Raw genomic sequence first — 20,070 nt, 5'->3', positions numbered from 1 at the left:
CCCTGATCCTTAGGGTATAGCAGCAAAGCAGTTATTCATGCCTCTTCTCTAATGTAATGTCTTCTGTTACAATCATACCAGTTTCTGATATAGAACAGTTTGACAGTGTCAAGGACTTTGGCAACAAGAATTTTCTTCTCTGGATTTTCAGTAGCAACCATAGGAGCAGTGGTCAGGCTGTACCTCTACAGGGGTTGCTTCCTAGGAGGAGGATTAGAAGCAATGCTACTCTTAAGAACTTTGGGTTTGGGTTCTAGTCTGTTGGTAGATGGTAGTGGTTCGATTTGCCCATCTCTCCCTTGGGGTGTCCTGCTGCTTCAGTTAGTCTGGCTTGCCTGCTCTATGGGTGGCAGTTGGTTGGCAGCTGGAGGGGAAAGCTGACCTTTTTTCCACAGGAACCACTTCTCTGGATGATGGCTATGAGTGCTGAGCTGGAAGCAGGTTTTGAGGGTGCTACTACTCCTAGTAGTGCTACCACACCCAGGCCCATCTACCTGATTGTGGTAGTGGGTCAGCAGTGATTGTTTATGGTGATGAAAAAGAAGGGCCTTTGCTTCACAATGATTTCAAACCTAAATGATGGCTGCAAAGGCAAGACTGAAAGCGTCTGGTGGTTTGGATGGAACTAACATTTCCAAGGCTCTCAGGTCCTGGGTTATAACCATCAGAGTCTGAAGTGAGATGATGGTCAGGGTGGATTGACTGCCAGGCATATGCTGCCTGCTTTCTCTCCTAAATTTAGGGTGCCTTGCTGCCACAGCTAGGCTAGCTTGCCTAGATGTGCCATGGTATTTCTGACAGCCAAAATCAAAATCTCATTGACTTGATTGGCTTTTGTTTCTGAGTACTACTTCTTTACCAGCTATTAAGAAACTTTACTTATCTCTAATAGATTCCCTGAATTCACATCTAGTTTTATATTCTCTGGACATGTGAACCCAAATTAATTTAATAAGACTAACACAGTGCCATAGATTATCTATAACAACCAAAACAAACTAGATAAGTAAATAGTTAAGAATCACTAAGAGTCTCTATCTTTAATAGCTATAGTTTTATTTTCGGTGTTAAATATGGAATAATACAATTTATAATTTTAATATCTCAAGTTGTCTATAGATGTTGCTCTCCTGATATCACTATTATTTGGGGACTATTTTAGGAGCTCTCTCATGTAGACTTATAGACTTTCCTTCCTATGTACTAGGACCAAATATCAGCAGAAGTGCCAGGGAATAAAGAGATTTTCCTCCTGGGAGAAACTTGGACCTCTTGGTTTTGGTAAGTCAGATTGAGCAAATTGTTCTTCCTTTGTATTCAGTTAAGCTACAATTCTAAAGTTACATGCAAATAAAGACACTCAACCATCTGAGGTGCTGTAATTTTTCTCATAGCACATATCATTTCTGTATCTCAGCTCATAATTAAAAATAATTTGTGAAAAGTTAGAGACAGTTTTAATGACATGTCATTTGATAATTTTCTTTACCACTACCAACATATAAAAATGCTCATTTGGTTTAAAGGGGAGGTATGATATGATAAAATATAATGCTCACTTTCTGTACTAATAAATAAAGGGGGTCACCTGTAATAATTACCTTAATAGTTAATCATGGTATTAGAAGAGAGTAAGTAGCATGGGAAGATACTAAATGCTTTGTTAATGTTAACTATTAGTATGAGGGGACTATTGGTTAGAGGGTATAGATTTAGAACTGGAAGGACTTTAAAGATTATCTATCCAAATCTACCATCTTACAGATGAGGAAACCGAGGCCCAACAAAGGGAACTGATTTGTCTGTAGTCACACAAATAGTAAGTGGAAGAGCAGAGTCTGAAACTCAGGTCTTTGATACTAAATCCATAGTTTTTTCCGCAACACTATGCCCCAGAGGTGTTCAAGTTCTCAAAGGCTGTGCAAGAAGAATATAACCTGAGGAGAGCCACCATGCTCTGGAGCATCCCACATGAGAGTTCTCACAATGGCAGACTAAGGTGGATACAGAGATCAAAAACTAGTAGAGTGATCACTAAGTGTCAAATTCTATAATCCATGAAACAAAGAAAAATTAAAACTGGCTCTTAGTCCTATATAATCCCTTTCTGTCTCTGCAGTGATAGAATGGGGATAGAGTGATCAGAGAAAAGCAGAAGTTACTTAGAAACAGACTGTTTTTTGAGTGTCTAAAACATTTAATTTAGTAATACCACTATATGTTATAGAAAGAGCTAGAGTTTTATGTGTTATATGTTATCCTGGACGTCAGAAGTACTAGCAAATTTTAGATAAAAGGAAATGTCTACCTATAATCAGGATGGCAAATCAGATGTAGGAGGAAATAAATTAAGAGCCTATGTCATGGAAGGATAGACTATTAGGAAATGTCATAAATGCATCATTAAGCAATTTTAAGGCTGCCACTATCCAAGGGAATTATAATATTTCTTCTGAAAGACCAAAAGCTTTTTATACACAGAGTAATGGCAGTGTGTCAAAGGAGAGAGAATGATTCTTGAAGCCAGAAGACTGGATTTTGAGATCTAGTCCTAACACTTAAGAACTCTGTTTCTTTTCTTCTCTGAGTGTCTACTGCCTCATTTGTAAAATAGGAATCATTGAACCTGTACTACCTACCTTAAAGGATTATTGTATGTGTGTAAATGGAATTAGCTCATCCTCATTCATTGTTAGACTCTAGCCATCAGAAATAATGTCACCTCACCCAACTTAGTGGGGAGGAGATTAGTTACCCACATGTGACAATAAGTAACAAATCAAGAACAAGGGATTGCCCAAAGGGCAGTGTTGAGGCTGCCATTTGTCCACTGGAAATTGAAGGTGGATGCAGAAGTGACAGAAGCTGCTATCTCTTAAATATGATGGTAACTTCCTATGAAGCAGTTGGCGCTTTGAACTTGGTGTTGAAGGATCTCTGCTGAGACCTCAGATTGCTTCTCTCTGAATTGTCACATTGGTAAGTTAGGCTGACTTCCTTTCTCCTCCCTTGGCTTTTCTGGAGGCTCTACCCTCAAGGAGGTCTCTCTTGCCTCTCTAATTGTAAAAGGCCTTGTGGCTAATAGCCTTGTTTGATTAACCTCTGTGCTCCTCTGCTGGGGCCTCTAAATCCTCATCCAGTCCAGACTCTGGTCCGGGCCAGAGTTTCTCTCTCTCTATTTCCTTACCTTCAACCTTCCTAATTGTAAATAAACTTCCATAAAAGCCATCCTGACTTGGGTCTATTAATTTGGAATCGTGTTGATCCGATTCCTGGCGACCATACCTTAAATATCTAGTTTCCCCTCTTACATATGGAAAATACTTTCTATACCTTACTTGCTAAATAATTATGAACTATTATTACTGAAATGAGAAAAAGATTTCCATTCTAGCATTTCCCCCATTAAACCATATTAACATATAAAAAGAACAACTGCTTTATTAAAAATACTACCCTGCTTTAGTGTTATCCAATAAGGGTAACCAAATGAAAATAGGAAGCCTTGCTATACAAAGTTCATGTATAGTCAGAAACTCTGCTGGTTAGTGGCTATGTATTTTTGTAAAAATTTATTGCTCCATTATTTTCAAAAAAAATTTTGCCTTACCAGCCCAGCATGGGAATAGTTAAATCCTAGTTCTCGAGATACAGTCCAATTCGCATGTTCTTCAATCACTGCCATATCTGGGAACTTTACAGGATTGCTAAACCAGTCAAATTCCAGCTCTAAACATGGAGTTTCCTAGGAGAGGAAAAAGTCCACTTAACTACCTGTAAAGTATCAAATATTTATAATTTTAAAAAAATGATTTTTAAAATAAACATGAAAGCAAACAACTGACCTTATTGGGATTTGACCCAGTAACTCCAATAGGATTGAGCAAATCTTCTAATCCATGAGGTACTGGCCACAGATTCAAAGCCATTTTTCCTGATACCAGAGTGTCCGTGTAATCAAAGAGGTTTATATTTCCCCAAGCCAATGGGCAGTGTTCCTTGAGAGAAGAGAAATAATGAATACTTTTTAGTTATCTCTATATAGACACATTTCATTGCAAAAATAAAAATAAATGTTTTATTGTAAAATGTTTATCTACAAGAAGCAAAGTTTAATTTTTCAAAGGTTAAGTTGTCGATGTGGAATCTAGAAGCCCCCAAACTTGTAGCCTAGAAAGATTTGATGAACCCCTGTTTAGGAAGGTGAGAGTCCTGAGTCTGACCTTGTGAGTGATGGTTATTCCCTGAGGGAAAGTCCAATTTCACTAGTCTCAAACTAACAACAGACCTTATTTTGAGCTTGAGTGGGGATGACCATCCCCATCAGGGCCAAGCCCAAGCTGAGAGACTCTTTGGTGGAGTAGGCAGTGCATCAGTCTCTGAGATGAAGGTCCCGAGTTCCATCCTCAGGAGGAGGGTGTGATATAGTAGGAGAGGCTTCTGGAAACAAGAAGAGTCACTCGGCTTGGGGTTGGCCCTGATGGGAATGATCATCCTCACTCAAGCTCAAAATAAGGTCTATTGTTAGTCTGAGACTAGTGAAGTTAGACTTTCCCTCAGGGGAAGAACCATCACTCACAAGGTCAAACCTGGGACTTTCACCTTCCTAAACAGGGGTTCATCAAATCTTTCTAGGTTACAAGTTTGGGGGCTTCTAGATTCCACATCGACAAAGTGTTGGCATATCTTTGCTTTCTCCTATTTAAATCTTTAATTTTCCTTTAACTGTATTTCTATTGAATGTAATTATGAAAGAAGAAAGCAGCATAATAACTTGGTAGACAGATTAGGTGGGTAATATGATTAATATACCAACTTCAGAAAATATTTTCTATTTTAAATAGAATCCTGAACTACACATAAGATTTTCTACTTCCCAAGGCTGTGGAAAGCACTATGGTATCTTATTAAGAGATGTATCTTTTGCTTGTGCTTTAAAAAAAAATACATCTGAGATGAGATTTGAACCTGGCCTAGCATGATTCAAACCCTGCTGTACCATGCTCTATGCACTACTCTATTTATTGGGCCATCCTGATGCAACAATTTCTATTAAGAAAATGCAATAAAAAGCATGATAAAGATCTTTAAGATAAAAACATTTGTTATTCAAATCCTTACCTCTTTTGCACCTTTTCTGCCTTTAACAGAACAAATGGAAAGGCAAAGTCGAGCAGCTCGTGGAAGATCAGGAATGTATATGTCATACATCAACCATTCATTCCACCTAGTCAATTTTTAAAAAGTTAAACAGAATTTGATAATTAAATCAAAAGAGCTAACAAACTTCTTTACCATGATTTTTATCAGTCAGTACATGAATGAAATAAAAGATAGTCTGGAGAATTTATCTTAATTTCAGAACACCTACTTTTTAAAGAAAACACAAAACACTTAGGTCAAAGAATTGAGGAAAAGATCACAAAACAACATCACAGGAGAATGAATAAATGAAGGTTTTAAGCAGTAAATGCCTTTTACTCTGCCAGCATATTAATTATGAAGTTATGTCTATGGTATTTAATCAGCCCATACGTGAGTGTGTTCAAACAGATTCTGGGTTATATTAATTATAATTCTATTAACTACAAATAAAGCAGGAAGCAATTAACCATGAAACTGTGTAAAGCTGGCATACTTTTTCTCCAGTAGTTCTAATCAAATAAGGAGTTTTTCCTAGGTAATTTGTTTTCTACTTTATAAAACACTGAATTATTGAGTTCTATTGTTTCTGATTCTCTCTTGTTGAATCTGTTCCATTGATCTACCTCTCTATTTTTTAACTAATACTACACAATTTTGATGACTACTGCCTTATAATGTAGTTTGGGATCTGGAAGTGCTGGTCCTCCTTTGTCCCTACTTCTTTTTATCATTTCCCTTGAAATTGTAGATTTTTGCTTTTCCAAATGAATTTTGTTAAATTTTATCAAGTCCTAAAAAGTAACTCTTTAGTAATTTGATTCCCATAGCATTGAAAGTTTAAATCGATTTCAATAGTATCGTTATTTTTATTATATTAGCCTGGCCTGGCAATGAGCATTGCATATTCCTGCAGCTAGTTGAGCTGCTCTTTACTTCTCTAAGGAGAGCTTTGTAACTGACTCTATGTGAGTTTTATGTATGACTTGATAGGTTGATCCCCAGATGTTTTATGTATTTTTGGAGTTATTTGGATTGGGATTTACCTTTCCATTATTGTTTCTTTTATTTTGTTATTATTACATAGAAATGCTATTGATTTCTGAGGATTTGTTTTGTAGCCTGAAACTGCTGATGCTATTGCTCTTTGCTGATTCACTAGCATTCTCTAAATCAGGGGTCGGCAACCTTTTTGGCCGTGAGAGCCATAAACGCCACATTTTTAAAAATGTAATTTCGTGAGAGCCGTACAGTGCTCACAGTGCGTGCTCCTGTAACAGCGCCTGAAAAAAAACTGACTTTATGGCTCTTGCAGAAAGAGCCATACGTTGCCGACCCTGCTCTAAATAAAGATACTATCATCAACAAATAGGGATAGTTTTATCTCCTCTTTATCTATCTTTATGCCTTTAATGCCACTGCATATTAAAATGTTTTTATCATATGTCAATCTAGATAACACAAAGTCTTCTATGAAATAGGTTCAACTCACTAAAAAGCTAAAAAATGAATTACTTTAACAAAAAACATTTGCTTTGTATCCTTCTTCATTAATGAATGGAAAGATTAACACTGATATAGAGAAGTAAGAGTTACTATGGGTAAGGAGCTGGAATATGAATATTAAGTTATTAAAAGAAAGCAGACTGAAAATACACTTTGGACAGTGAAGACTAACATGTTAAAGCCATTTATTGCTCAATTGTTTTAATTCTGTTTGACTTTTTGTAACCTCATTTGGGTTTTTTTTGGTAAAGATACTAGAGTGGTTTGCCATTTCCTTCTCCAGTTCGTTTTACAGATGAGGAAACTGAGTCACATAAGATTAAGTGACTTGCCCAGGATCATACAGCTAGTAAGAGTCGGGGGACAGATTTAAACTGAAGATTTTCTGACTCCAGGCCCAGCACTCTATCCACTGCATCACCTAGTTGCCCTGACAAATAAAAGTTAGACATCTTGTTTTTCTGTGCACAGGACTATAATGTCTAACCCTCTATAATGGTGAACAAGGAAAGACATTCTACAATTTCTTTTATAGCAGACATATGCAATTAGGGTAGTTGGTTATTCTCCACTCCCAATACTAGTGTCTTCTCTCTAAGATTAACTTTCATTTATATTGTACATGTCTTATATGTACATAGTTATATGTAGGCTGTCTCCTCCATTAGACTATGAGCTTGTTTCTGCTTGATGATATCTCCATAAATTCTACTTTAAGAATGTGGCTCTTAAAGTTTCAAATGATGACATGAAATTCCACTCTTAAGTATCTTGAGCCTTTCTATGTAGACAGTACACAATGGTAATCAAACGAAAAAACTTTCTCCATGAGTGTCTCACTAACTCAATCTAAAATGTTTAGACTAACTTACCTTTCATTATCCAAATAAGCTGATTTTTTGGCTCCTCAGTTAATTATATTCTTTTATGTGCCAACCATTATTTTAGAGCTTTCAAATACCATTTGTTGGGTAGGTAAACAGTGAGGATTCCTTTCATGTATGGGTTGGTCTATATAGCCACTGAGGCCCCTTCCAACTCTCAAATTCTGAAATTCTGAAATTGCAGTTAATGCTGTGTATATTTGGAAAACCAATGTCTTTACTTGGTTTCTGGTCATCAACACAAAATACTATTTTTATTATTCATACTAATTTAGTTCTACAAAATATAAGTGATGGTCTTACAAGAACCCTGCTTCATTGACAGGTTTTTTGTTGGAAGGGAGCATGTAGAAGCCACCTCGTCCAGTCTGAGCCTGGCCAAGAATTACTTCATCACATCCTCCAAGAAGCAATCAACTGGCCCCCACCTGACAATTTTCAGAGGGTGAATCTATGACCTCAAGAGGTTTTTACTTTAGGGAAGAAGTCAGATTCTCTTTAATTTCCATTCATTGTACCTTATTCTGCCCCTAACTGTCAAGCAGAACAAACTTTGCACTATTTCTAAATGACAGATTTGCAAATATTTGAAAATGCCAATCAATGCCTCCTTAAGTCTACACTTCTTTGGTAAACATCCCCAGTTCCTTCAATGAATTTTTGTATGGTTTGTTCTTTAGGGTCCCTGTCATCCTAGTCACCCTCCTCTATAGGCTGTTCTTAAAAGGTGACCTCCAGAATGTACCAAAATATTCTAGAAGTGGTCTAGTCACATCTTTGTGTCCAAATTTATGTGCCCCAAGAGAGAAGAAGACACCACAGCATCTTGCAAACAGAAAAAATCATTTCTTCCTCGTCATTGCTTCTTTTAGAAACTTATTAGGATGGATCTAGAAAAACTGTAGGGAAAAGAGTTTCCAGTCTTAAGTACTGGTAGAAAAGAAGGAAATGCAACCATCATAATAATCATAATCATCCTCATCCTCATCCTCCTCCTCCTCATCATCATCATAACAATAGGTAACATTTCTCCAAAACTTTATAGATTGCAAAGCCCCATGCTGTCTCATTTGCTACATGTCCTTTTAGAATGATTTTGGTGAAAAAAATTTGGAATCTTTAAATCAGAAGGGTTATGCCAAAAGGAAATTTAAAATAGAACGTATGCTTATCTCTTTCCTGGAAAACTAGTATATGATTAAGTAGGAAAAAAGTTATATGCAAAGGAGAGTGCTAAAGAAAAATGGCGAATGTATGACATATCACTCAGTATCACTAAATGAAGCTGTATTTCAGTGATCAGAATTATCAGAGGCAGAAATAACAGAAGGCATCAAAGTGTCTTTTAGTGTTTCTGATGTCTCCTTCCATGTCCTTCCAGCTCTTATAAAGAGCACTTTTGCCTTGATACCTTGCCTAATTTGGTGATATAGAAGCAACACAAATCTAATCATTCAGGTTACACAGTGGGTTGTTAAATGAAAGAAGGGAAATATAATCAAAGAAGTTAGCCTAAACAGAGAGTGAAAAATAACAAGAATCTGTTTCTATGATCAACAAGTGGTCAAAGAATATGAACAACAGTTCTCAAAACAAGAATTACAAACCATTGACAAGTACATGAACAGTTGCTCCAAATGACTAGTAAGAGAAATATGAACAACTCAGGTTTCACCTCACACCTAGCAAACTGGAGAAGATGACAAAAGATGGGAAAAATCAGTATTGGAGGGGTTGCAGAAAGACAAACACATTAAAGTAACAATTGGTGCAGATATGAATTGGTTAAATCATTCTAGAAAGCAATTTGGAATTATGAGAAGTGACTAAAATGTTCATATCCTTTGACTCATTGCTAGGCATATACTGTAGTCCAAGGAGGTCAAAGATACAAAGTCCAATATATACCAAAATATTTATGGCAGTCCTTTTATTTTTTTAGTAGTAAAGAAAACTGGAAACAAAGTAGATGTCCATTGTTTGATAAAGAAACAGAATATGACTGTACTACCAAAAAAAACTAATATGAAAAATGTAAAAATGAGGCAAGAGAAGACTTTTTTATGGGCTGACCCAAAGTTAAATAAGTAGTACCAAGAAAATAATATATACCAAGGACATGACAATGGAAATGGAAATAATAATGACAAAAATAAAAACTAAATGCTGGGTAGCTTTTCAGGTCTGGCTTGACCCTGAAAAAGAGTCATGGGCATTCCTTCTTTGTAAGGATGGAGTAGCATGTAGGTGAAACACAGCATATGTACTGTTGAATTTGAATGCTATATTGGTTAGTTTTGTTTGTTTCCTTTCTTTACTCTTAAAGATATTTCAAAAATAAAATTGGAAATAAACTCTCTAGATGTAGAGGGAGAGGAGAGATGTGAAAATAATGGATATAAACAATTTTAAAAAGAATAAGATCAAATAGGCAAATCTTCACATCTATTTCTTATGCTTGGTCTCCAATGTCATGCTAAAGAGTAGCATAGGGATTATACTCACAGTCTTCAGTTTCTGAATGAATGGAAAGAGTAGTTTGGGAAATGGGTCCTTTAGAATGCTTGCTGTTTGATTTAACCCCTTGTTATTTACAATTTAATCTGTTTTAAGTAAATGTTCTTTGCTTTATTTATTGAATAGTTTGTTTGTTTTATTGTTTTTTAAGCTCTTACCTTCCATCTTAGAATCAATACTGTATATTAGTTCTAAGGCAGAAGAGCCATAAGGGCTAGGCAATGGGGTTAAGTGATTTTCCCAGGATCACACAGCTAGGAAGTTTCTGAGGCCAGCTTTGAAGCTAGGACCTCCCATCTCTAGACCTGGCTTTCAAGCCACTGAGCCACCTAGCTGACCCCTGTCCTTTGCTTTAAATAATGAATGATGATGATGATGATGATGAAGAAAAAGAAGAAGAAGAAATGATTAGGTTAGAGCTCAAATTACAGAGAAAATAATAATTTAAACATAATGGCAACAATATATACTTTATTAATGATTCTCACATTGATTCCCATTAGGAATTTGTTAAAGGGAGCAAAGTGATAAAAGGGAAGCAACCATCTTGTTTTCTGTTGCCATTTTCCTTAATTAGAGATCAGTGATAAAGAACTATGTTAACTCTAGCCATCCCCATTCTCTCTTTTAAGCATATACACAGCATATTAAACACATTAAAGATCTTTAATTCTATACAATTTTTATTGCATTGATGTAAAAATTTCTCTCAAACTCAAGTTTTAGCTCATCTGGTTTCCTGAGTAATTACTTACTTTCATTTCTTCTGCCCTCTAAAATAGGAATGGAGATAAAACTAACAGCGCACAAATTTTCCTTAAATTTTTTTTTTGCTAGAATATGGATCTAGTAAGGAAAGTTTTAATAACTATAAACTGGAACACTACACTTTTTGTACATCTCTGGATGGAGGTAAAGGTTGAAAGGTCGTCTCTGACACTTCCTCACTTTACACTTAAAACATGAACATTTAATAATACTTATTCATTCACTGACCCATTTACCTAGAAGAATACAAAAATCCTATTCTCACAAGCTTTTAAAAATGATAAATAAGCAAATGTAGTCATTGATATTCATTGAGCAGTAAGTGGTCTTTATGTCCAGACTTCTGGGTCTCTAGTAGTTTATATAACTAATTTATAAGTATCGATTTAAAACTATCTATTTTTTTTTATCTAGAAATGCTCCTAAACCCAAATGTAACCTTAGAAATATAAATTAACATATTTCCTCTTTACCTGGGATTGGAACAAGGTACTCTTTGAGTATTCACATTGTCACATAATGGCTCTCCCCCATGGCAGATACCTGTTCGAACATAGATCTAAAAAAAAAGAATAAAATGTTTACTAGGCTAAAAGTTAAGATAACCAATATGGGTTTACTATTTATGTTAGTGGTATCACCTCTATTTAGTCTCTAGTGCTCATGTTATTCAGGCCTCTTCCCTTACCTTCATTTCTTATACTCCATCAGAGTTGATGTTTTACCTTTAGAATATCTCTAGTACTGAGAAAGAACTGTTGGAGTAGAAATGCAGGTGAAAACATGATTTATCACTTGTTTATTTGGATATATGTTTTGGGGTTTGGGTTCTATAAGATTATTTGCTTACAAAAATGAATAATATGGAAATATGTTTTGCATGATAATACGTGTATAACCTAGACTGAATTGCTTGCTAGCTCTGCAAAGGAGGGAAGGAGGGAAAAAGGAAGGGAGACAATATGGATCATATGACTTTGGAAAACTTATATGGCAACTTGCTACCCCCCCCCCCAAATAAATAAATCTCTGGTGCCTGTTATCTTTTTAAAATTTTTTTCCTATTGTCACTATCCTAATATGAGCTTTCATCAGCATCTTTCTGGTTCACTCCAATTTCTGCTAGGGCTTCACACTTCAACACTCTTCCTTCTCTAGTCCATTCTTCAAATTCATTTTATTTATGTATGGATGTGGTGGTAGAACTCAAAATACTTGTTCAAAAATGCTTTCCAGGGCTATTAGCCTCTGAATTCAGTTGTTACTTCTTAGTTTAGCCATCTACAATCTGATTCTAGACCATATCTCCAGCTGGATCTCCTAATTCTTCCCTATAGGGCTCCATAATTTAGTCAAAAAGACAGAACCCAAGATTCTTATCTCAACGCTACTGCTGTTATGATGTTCATTATACTTGGAATTTATCTCTTCATTCTAGTCTCCTGACCAGGCTTGCTGATGAGAGAATACCTATCCTTTTTAGGTCCAGTTCATATGCCATACCCTCCATAAAGACTTCCCACATTACAATCCATAAAGATCCCACTGCACCACTGCATAAGGGAGCTACAACTATGTATTATAGTTATCTAGGAGGGCCTCCTTTGAGACTCCATGGGGATGAGAACCACATCTTAACTAGTCTTTGTATCTCTCTCAGTATCTACCATAGTGCTCTATACATACCAGGCCATTAATGGTTTCTGAACTCAGCTGAATAAAGCATATCATTCTAAAAACAAATATCAGCCATATTTCTGTGCATTCTTCTCTCTGTTACAATATAAACAGTTTTGTGCTACCTTAACTAAAATGAAGAAGGCAAGTGGAACTATTGAAATACTGGCTTTCCAATGATTAAAATTAGTAGCAGAAACTAGAAAAAAAACTAATTCTCAGCCTGGGATGGATTATTTTCTAGATGGAAGAATGGTACACTGTAGCTGAAAAAGAACTAGATATATCTGGAGTCTCAGTCTGAGCTGGATCAGCTTGATCCTGGGCAAATCATTTACCAACTCTGAATTTCAGTTTTCTAATCTAAACTTTGTGCAAATCTACCTGCCCTGCCCTCTTCCCTTAGAAGGGCATTTTGAGGATTAAATGAGAGAATGGACATAACTGCATAAGCACTGTATAAACAGAAGGCTTATTCCCACTCTAGACTCCTGATTATATTCTATGGCAGGCAAATGCAATTTTAAAGCATACAGTCAGTATACAAACTTGATAGTCTACAAAGAAATAATTTTGTAATGTCTGTGTTTCTAAGAATCAGCATTTGAATTTACCTTGTCAATGTCTCGAATATTTACATTTACATAAGTTGCACAAAGAATTCTTATCCTGAGTGCACTATTTACGCCCCAAAGGGATTTGGTCGAAGCTTCTCCATTCATGTATGGTGTAGCTGTGGAGATTCGCCTGGAATAAGATGGCATTGTAAAAGTATCCAGTGGTAGCTGAGTGTAAAGACTTTCTTTAGCCATCAGCATCAGATTGGGCATCCGACCAAGCATTATACAGCTTCTTATGTACTGTAACAAATTAGAGGAGGGAAGGGAGGAAGATTGGTGCCTGTATTTTTTTTCTTTAGAGACAAATGCCTACAAATATCAAAAGGAAAATATATAACACACAAAGATAAAAACGACCAGTATTTACAGAAATATTTATAACCATTGTTCTGTTTATATCATTTAAGATTGCGTTTAGTTGCACTAAAAAAATTAACATTCCGAGATAGCTTAAGAGTGTAGATCCCACCATGCAACAATGAAATCAAATTAAGAAAAAAAACCATGTTACTCTTTAGGTATAGTAGTAGCATTGTTGTCTACAAACAAGCAATGTATGGAATTTACATGAAGAGATTGCTCATTAGGATGGTGATACAAACTTTAAAATAAATGAGATGCCATTTAAGCAAAAGGAGAAGGGGGTTCATTTCTGTCCATGGTTTCACGACAAAGTCAGTAGTTAAAATAAGACAAATAAAAATGCCAAAAAAGAAGGAATGATATGAGAAGATAAAAAAAAAATCATGACTCTACTTTGGAAAATTAAAACTCAAATGTTGTGGCCTTCATATTTTGAAATGGTGGATATCTTTTACTGTTAGCAGAAAGCTTAGAAATATCACTATAGATGGTATCTCCCTAAAACTGGGTAGAGCTTGACTGATCACTGAATTACAGGGTAAATGTAAAGACTTCACCACAAAGTCTTTACCACAAATCTAGAGGTTTAGATAGCTTATTTTTTGTTGTACTTAAACTACTAACATTTTTAGTCTCTTCAGTTGCTGTATTCACTCTTGTTAATTAACTACTGGATCAAAGGCAATGCACAAATTAAGGCCAAATAAATGGACTCATAATAATCAAAATATTACCTTAAATTTTTTTAGTTGGATCTAAGACAGATGCTCATCATAAAAGACACTAATACAGGTATGCTCTAACACATATCATTAATTGGTCCCTCAAAAATGAATGCATTCTAAAGGAAAAATATTCTGAATGGAAGACACTTCCTGAGTAAATTCAACTGAAGACGGTCCTAAGTGGTCATCAGTTACTATTAAAGTTTAAAACAAGAAGAGCAGAAAAGGAGTTGATAAGGAGAAGGAATGAGAAAAGGCTAACACAGAAAACTTCTATCAGGGTCAAGCCTCTTTTCTTTTTCTTCCATGAGCTATCTCTCTTTCTCCACTAATAGAAGGGAAGGAAGGCCCCTTTCCTGTGATGGCTCAGCAAACAGCTTCTGTCCCTAGACTCAGCTGGGCCACCCAAGACATTCTACCTCCTAGGTAGTTTTTGAGCAGAGGTGAGAAAGGTCACTTTCTGGGAATGTTATAGGGGGCATGGCCTGGACTCTCATCAAATTTTATGATTTGGTAAATTGTTATATATCAATCCAAGGACATACTGTTTCCTGGGAGACAGAAAGGAAACAGAGCCACCATCTAAGACAACATCATCATAGATTTTACACCAAGACATCAAAGAACTTGTGTTATTTTTAGATGGATACTGAGAGTGTTGGGAGTAATGCTTTCCAGTTATGCCTTTATATTGTAATATGATATTTTATTTTCTATGAATAAAAACTTACAAACTCAAACCACTCACCTTATATTGGCTAAGAGGGTATTTTTCTAGCAAATACTCATCACATCCACACACTTTTAAAATGTATTTGCCCTGATACTCTAAAACGCAGAGCTTCAGCTGCTCCGATGACAGCAACATACTCCGTGTTTTTTTCCGGATTGCTTCAGCGATCACATGTTCTGGTACACAGTCATGATTGATTTTTAAAGTGTACTTCTGCTTGTCATTGTTTGGGGAAACTATCACCCAAATCACCACTATTATTTGTCCTAGAATAAAATGAAATATTATAATGCACCATCAATATGAACAATGTAATTTTCAAGAGACAAGATTTTCCATTTTTGATTTTCAGGAGATTTATAAATCTGACTAAAGAACGAGGTAACCAAAGTAAAACAACAGAATTATGTAGCTTCATTTCTGCTCGACAAGCTCAATCAAATCTTGATGATCCTATCTATAGGTGGCAATTATGTTTTCCAATGTCACTGTTTACATTTATATATTTCCCATTCATTTATGACTATGTGTTTGCACTTCTTATGCTAGTAAGCTATAAGCTGATTTCCTGTATCCAAAAGGAAGACTAGGGTAATAGTGTAACACAGCATGGGTATATACCAGACTGGTTATGGGAGTGGTTAATTTGGAACTGCAAAAGACAAATAGCCTATTAGAGTAGATGAGTAGTAAAGTGGCTCCAACAATTTTCTAAATGGGAGGCAAATTTCAAAAGTATGCAATGGTAACTAAGAGAGCTGATAAATGAAGTCGTGATTGAAGAGAATGAGAAATGGTAAATTTTCTTATGGCAAAGAAGATTGAGAGCAAGAGGTACATAAAAGGAAGAAAGAATACATACTATCAAAATTATATGCTAGAGAGGAAGAGAGAGCTATACTTATGTTGCATAAATTAGGCCCAAAGGTGACTGGCAAAATGTTAGTACAGCAATTTATTAGTTCTGTCACCAAATATTTTACATTCTACAAATTAGGAACTGATATGTTCCATAAAACAAAAATTAAAAATAAATCTGTGTCATATACAAAATACTGCCTTTTAAAAAATGATGAAAATTCTAGAGTTAAATATTATTTTAAAAAGTATATGGTGTATAACAAAGAGAAGTTTATTTTCACTAAAAAGGACAATTTCCACCGTAATGGTTAATTGTAGAAATTGCCTGATATTATATTAGTATAAAAGGCAAATAAAAGATGGGAGTCTTGCATGTAGTTATCCCAAATTGTTACTAACTTGATAATGATAGACAAAAATCAACAATTTTTAAGAATATGAGTAATGGCAATACGGACATCTTTCCAACATGTTCAGAAAATGTCTGAATTATTATCCATTTTCATTTAAAAACTGGCAATTTATTCTAATTTCATTTTTGATGGCTAAGTGAGAAAAGGGAATTGTGAATCTCAAACTGAGAATTACTGTGCAATCCAAGTCCCAAGACAATAGTTTGAGCCTCATGGGAACAATTTTTACTAAATGATCAGCACCCCAAGACAGAGAGAATCTGATTCCTGGAACTTATGATGCTCCCTGAGAACTGACTATGAGAAGCAACAGTTGATATATTGGACTTGGAGGAAAGAACACTGATGTTCAAATCTAATTCAGGCTGTGAATCCCCAGTTAAAGTGCTTGACAGAGTCCTTTGCACCAAAGTCCCTGGTACTTAAGAGAGACATTGAAGTAGGAACATGATGGTAAATATCTAACAACTGGCTTCTTAGGGGGGAAAAATGCATCTGCTCACCATTTCCCCTATTACTTTAAGTCAAACCAGTCAGCAAAACAACAAATCAAGCCCTGATGTGTAGTGTTTGCTAATTTTTGAGGTAGTCACACTGAACATTTGAGAATTGGTTCTTATGAAGATCTGAGTTGGCTCCAGGATATCTTTGCCTTAAAGTCTAATGAAGAGTGGACAGGACCTATAAGTTGTCCTGATTCTGATCTGGGTGATATAGGGGAAAGTCACTTTCCTTCTCTGCCTCAGTTTCCTTATCTACAGGATGGGATTGAATTAGATGATCTCTGATTTTCCTTTTAGCACTAAATCAATGATCCTATGATGAATTTAGCAACTTATCTACCAGGTCAGAGATAGGTAGTAATCTGTGTCTGAGGGACGTTCTCAAAAGTATGGTTCCCTACATTGACAAAATAAGAGATCTTTTACATATGTGGATATTTACTTTTTGTTCTGGGCTATCAAGAAATGGTAACATGTAAGGCATAATCCTTACCCACAAAAAATTTACAATGTTAGCACAGAAAAATTATTTTAAATACATATATACACATAGGTAGGATTTATCACACTAATCACTGTAACAATAGCAAACCTCTGAACATGTTAAGAGAGGGTAACTGTTTAATGTTTCTTACCTTTATCTAATTTATTGTATATATGCTTTGGCAATTCTGGTGAAGATTCTACATTTGGAGGATAGACATATAATGCTCTACTATGGGGTGCATGGACATCCCTCAGGTCCACAGCCTCTTTACAAACATTAAGAATATTTCTTCGGAAATCTTGTACTTCTGGATCTTTAACCATATCAAATTCACAAACAGGCATACCAATAGCAAAACCTTAAAACAAATTCAAAATAATATTTTCAATAACCAAACCAATGTCATGGTATGAAAAGATTTCCTACATCCTGGCAATTGCTTATTTTGGGTAATGGGGGTTATGTGGCAAAAGTTCTACTTTCCCCCATGAAAGAATCAGAGATAGTTGGCCTATTAAAAAGGAGACTCTGAAAAAGCTAAGGACCATCTTTAACACTATATGAAGTCACATTTGGCAAAATATAGTCAATAACATTAATGACCACTTCAAATAATAAAAGAATTCAATTTTATTAACTTCACCCTTCTCAAACCTTGTTAAGTATAAACTTGACACTTTCCCCCTAACCCCGCCAAATAATTTCTATTAAGGAAACCTTACTGAGAATAGCAAAAGAGATAAAAATGTCAGTTCAGTGGGCTAGTGGTCAGAAATATTTTTACATTTGCCATGACTTTGGACAGCAGCTTTAAACTTAAAAGTTTAAAGGGAATGAATTAGAAACCACGAAAATTCTTTAGTACCTAGTACTGATGTCAATAAGTCACATGTAAAAATCAGCCTAATTGCTTAATAATTAATCCTTATAATATTTACTTGTAAGAAAAATAAAAAATGAAGAGCTCATATAATAGGAGACCAAATCATCTTACCAATTTCTCGATTGAGAATCTTTTCTTCTCGATTGCCTACTGGTTCGATGACTTTTAGAAAAGGCTGAAAAAGCCGTAGGTCACAAAGTCGCCGAGTTTCATCAAAAAATTCTTCCCTTTCTGCTTCTTGAGTGACACTTACGAAAATGTAAGAAGTTTCATCTTGAAGGAGCTGGTGAAGAGGGTATTTCCTTGCTTCTTTAAATAGCTCATGTTTAATAGTTACTAATGTAGCCTCACGGAGGCATTCTAAAGTCACTATCATTCCATTAGGCAGTAGACATTCTACTAAGATTCTTGGGGGCATCAAATGGATGCCCCACAGTTCACCGGATGATGGTCTTGGAGGCATGGTTCTAATATTTTGGTGGTCTTACATATAAAACTATTTCAAGCATCTAAATATGTTGCTCATTCAGAGGTGAGATCTAAACAAACCAAAAGCATTTATTAGGAGAACAGCAGCTATAGAAAAGTAATATTGATAATAATATTGAGAACATAGTCCTCTATAGTCTGAGTATCAAGGTAAATTTATCTTACATAACTATTGAGAATAATGAACAACACAATGAATAAACCACGAGATTTTAATGAAACCCATAGATATTTTGAAATCTCTCTTTAGATCTAGAAAAAATAATCAAACAGCTTAAAATATGTGCATTAGCCTGGCATTCCAAAAAAGTTTTTCTCCCCCTCTCCATGCACATCTATTTCCTCCTATAATTACTTAATAGGGAATATGCAGTTTTTTCATGTTTACCAGTCCAGCACTACTTTACATAATTAATGTCTAAGTAAAAGAAAAAATAATGAAATAAATAAAGATTCGCCTAAAAAAACCAGATGCATACTTTAAAGGGAAAAGATCTTTACATGACATTTTTATGGCTCACTAAAGTTTGATTGACTTTTTTCTTTGCTAACAGTGACCTAAAATGGGTGTGTAGCTTAATAATATGGATAATCACCATATGTGGGCATGTTACCAGTCATCTATGTCTTCTCATCCTGTACATTTCCTTTCACAAATCTTTTTATACAGTATATTGGATTTACTTAATGCATGGACACTTGTAACATTTGGGCTGTCCAGCTACTCTTCCTACATAATTGACCTTTTCCAGTTAGACACAACTTTGAGGTTATATTTTATGTTACTTTACATGCATTCATCTTTAGTAGTATATACTAGATCCTAATTCCATCTGCCAAGTGTCTTTCTACTGCCCTTTGGGTCATTTACAACTTGATTCTTCTGAAACTAGTGTTCCAAAGGCTTGTAGTCTCCCAGATTTAGATAAAAATTTGACCCCAAAAGTCATTTGGTTCAATTCTTATATTATGTAGATAAGGAAAAGAAAGGCTCAGGGAACTTAAATGTCTTGTCTTAGTTGTATGGGTAATAAGAAGCAAAGCTTATTTGAGTCCGAGTCTTTTCACTCCAGATCACATGCCATCTACTCCTTTATGCTGCCTCAGGGCAGAATTACCAAGACAATCTTCAGGCTATCAAGATGGAAGTTGTTTTGGATATGAGTAGCTTCTGGCTCATGAAAAGTGAATAATCATCTCCCAAATCCAAAATGCTTATTGTTTACATATTAATCATCTCCCAAATCCAAAATGCTTACTGTTTACATATTAATTAACTAACTGGATAGGCTACCCATCCATATGCATGCCAACCCAACCAGAGTACTATGTATTCTGTACTCTTTTGGTTTTGCCTATGCAGATTGTTAGGCCAATATTTAACTAGAGATAGTGGGGGTGCAATATTTTGAGATTTGATGCAATTAGCACAATGCCAGTTACAAATGGTAAGCTCTCGATAAGTTCTATATAAAACATAAAAAATACATAAAACGTGT

The 20,070-nt window shown here is 35.4% G+C and overlaps 1 protein-coding gene across 1 annotated transcript in view; it reads right to left on the bottom strand.

The window, feature by feature from the left end:
- Positions 1-18,545, bottom strand: part of PIK3CA (phosphatidylinositol-4,5-bisphosphate 3-kinase catalytic subunit alpha) — a 51,221-nt gene extending 32,676 nt beyond the window's left edge. The window contains exons 1-8 of the mRNA XM_044670941.1: positions 18,194-18,545; positions 17,348-17,557; positions 14,951-15,201; positions 13,109-13,354; positions 11,291-11,376; positions 5,122-5,227; positions 3,846-3,998; positions 3,611-3,745 (exon numbers count right to left, since the gene is read on the bottom strand). Of these exons, the coding sequence (XP_044526876.1) occupies positions 3,611-3,745; positions 3,846-3,998; positions 5,122-5,227; positions 11,291-11,376; positions 13,109-13,354; positions 14,951-15,201; positions 17,348-17,557; positions 18,194-18,545 (1,539 nt within the window). The remainder of the gene's footprint in view (positions 1-3,610; positions 3,746-3,845; positions 3,999-5,121; positions 5,228-11,290; positions 11,377-13,108; positions 13,355-14,950; positions 15,202-17,347; positions 17,558-18,193) is intronic.
- Between the last annotated feature and the right edge of the window lie 1,525 nt (positions 18,546-20,070).

This window comes from Gracilinanus agilis, chromosome 3 (assembly GCF_016433145.1).
Source record: "Gracilinanus agilis isolate LMUSP501 chromosome 3, AgileGrace, whole genome shotgun sequence".
NCBI lineage: Eukaryota > Metazoa > Chordata > Mammalia > Didelphimorphia > Didelphidae > Gracilinanus > Gracilinanus agilis.
Note: the sequence above shows the minus strand (reverse complement) of the source record. Positions and strands in the feature narration are given on the sequence as shown.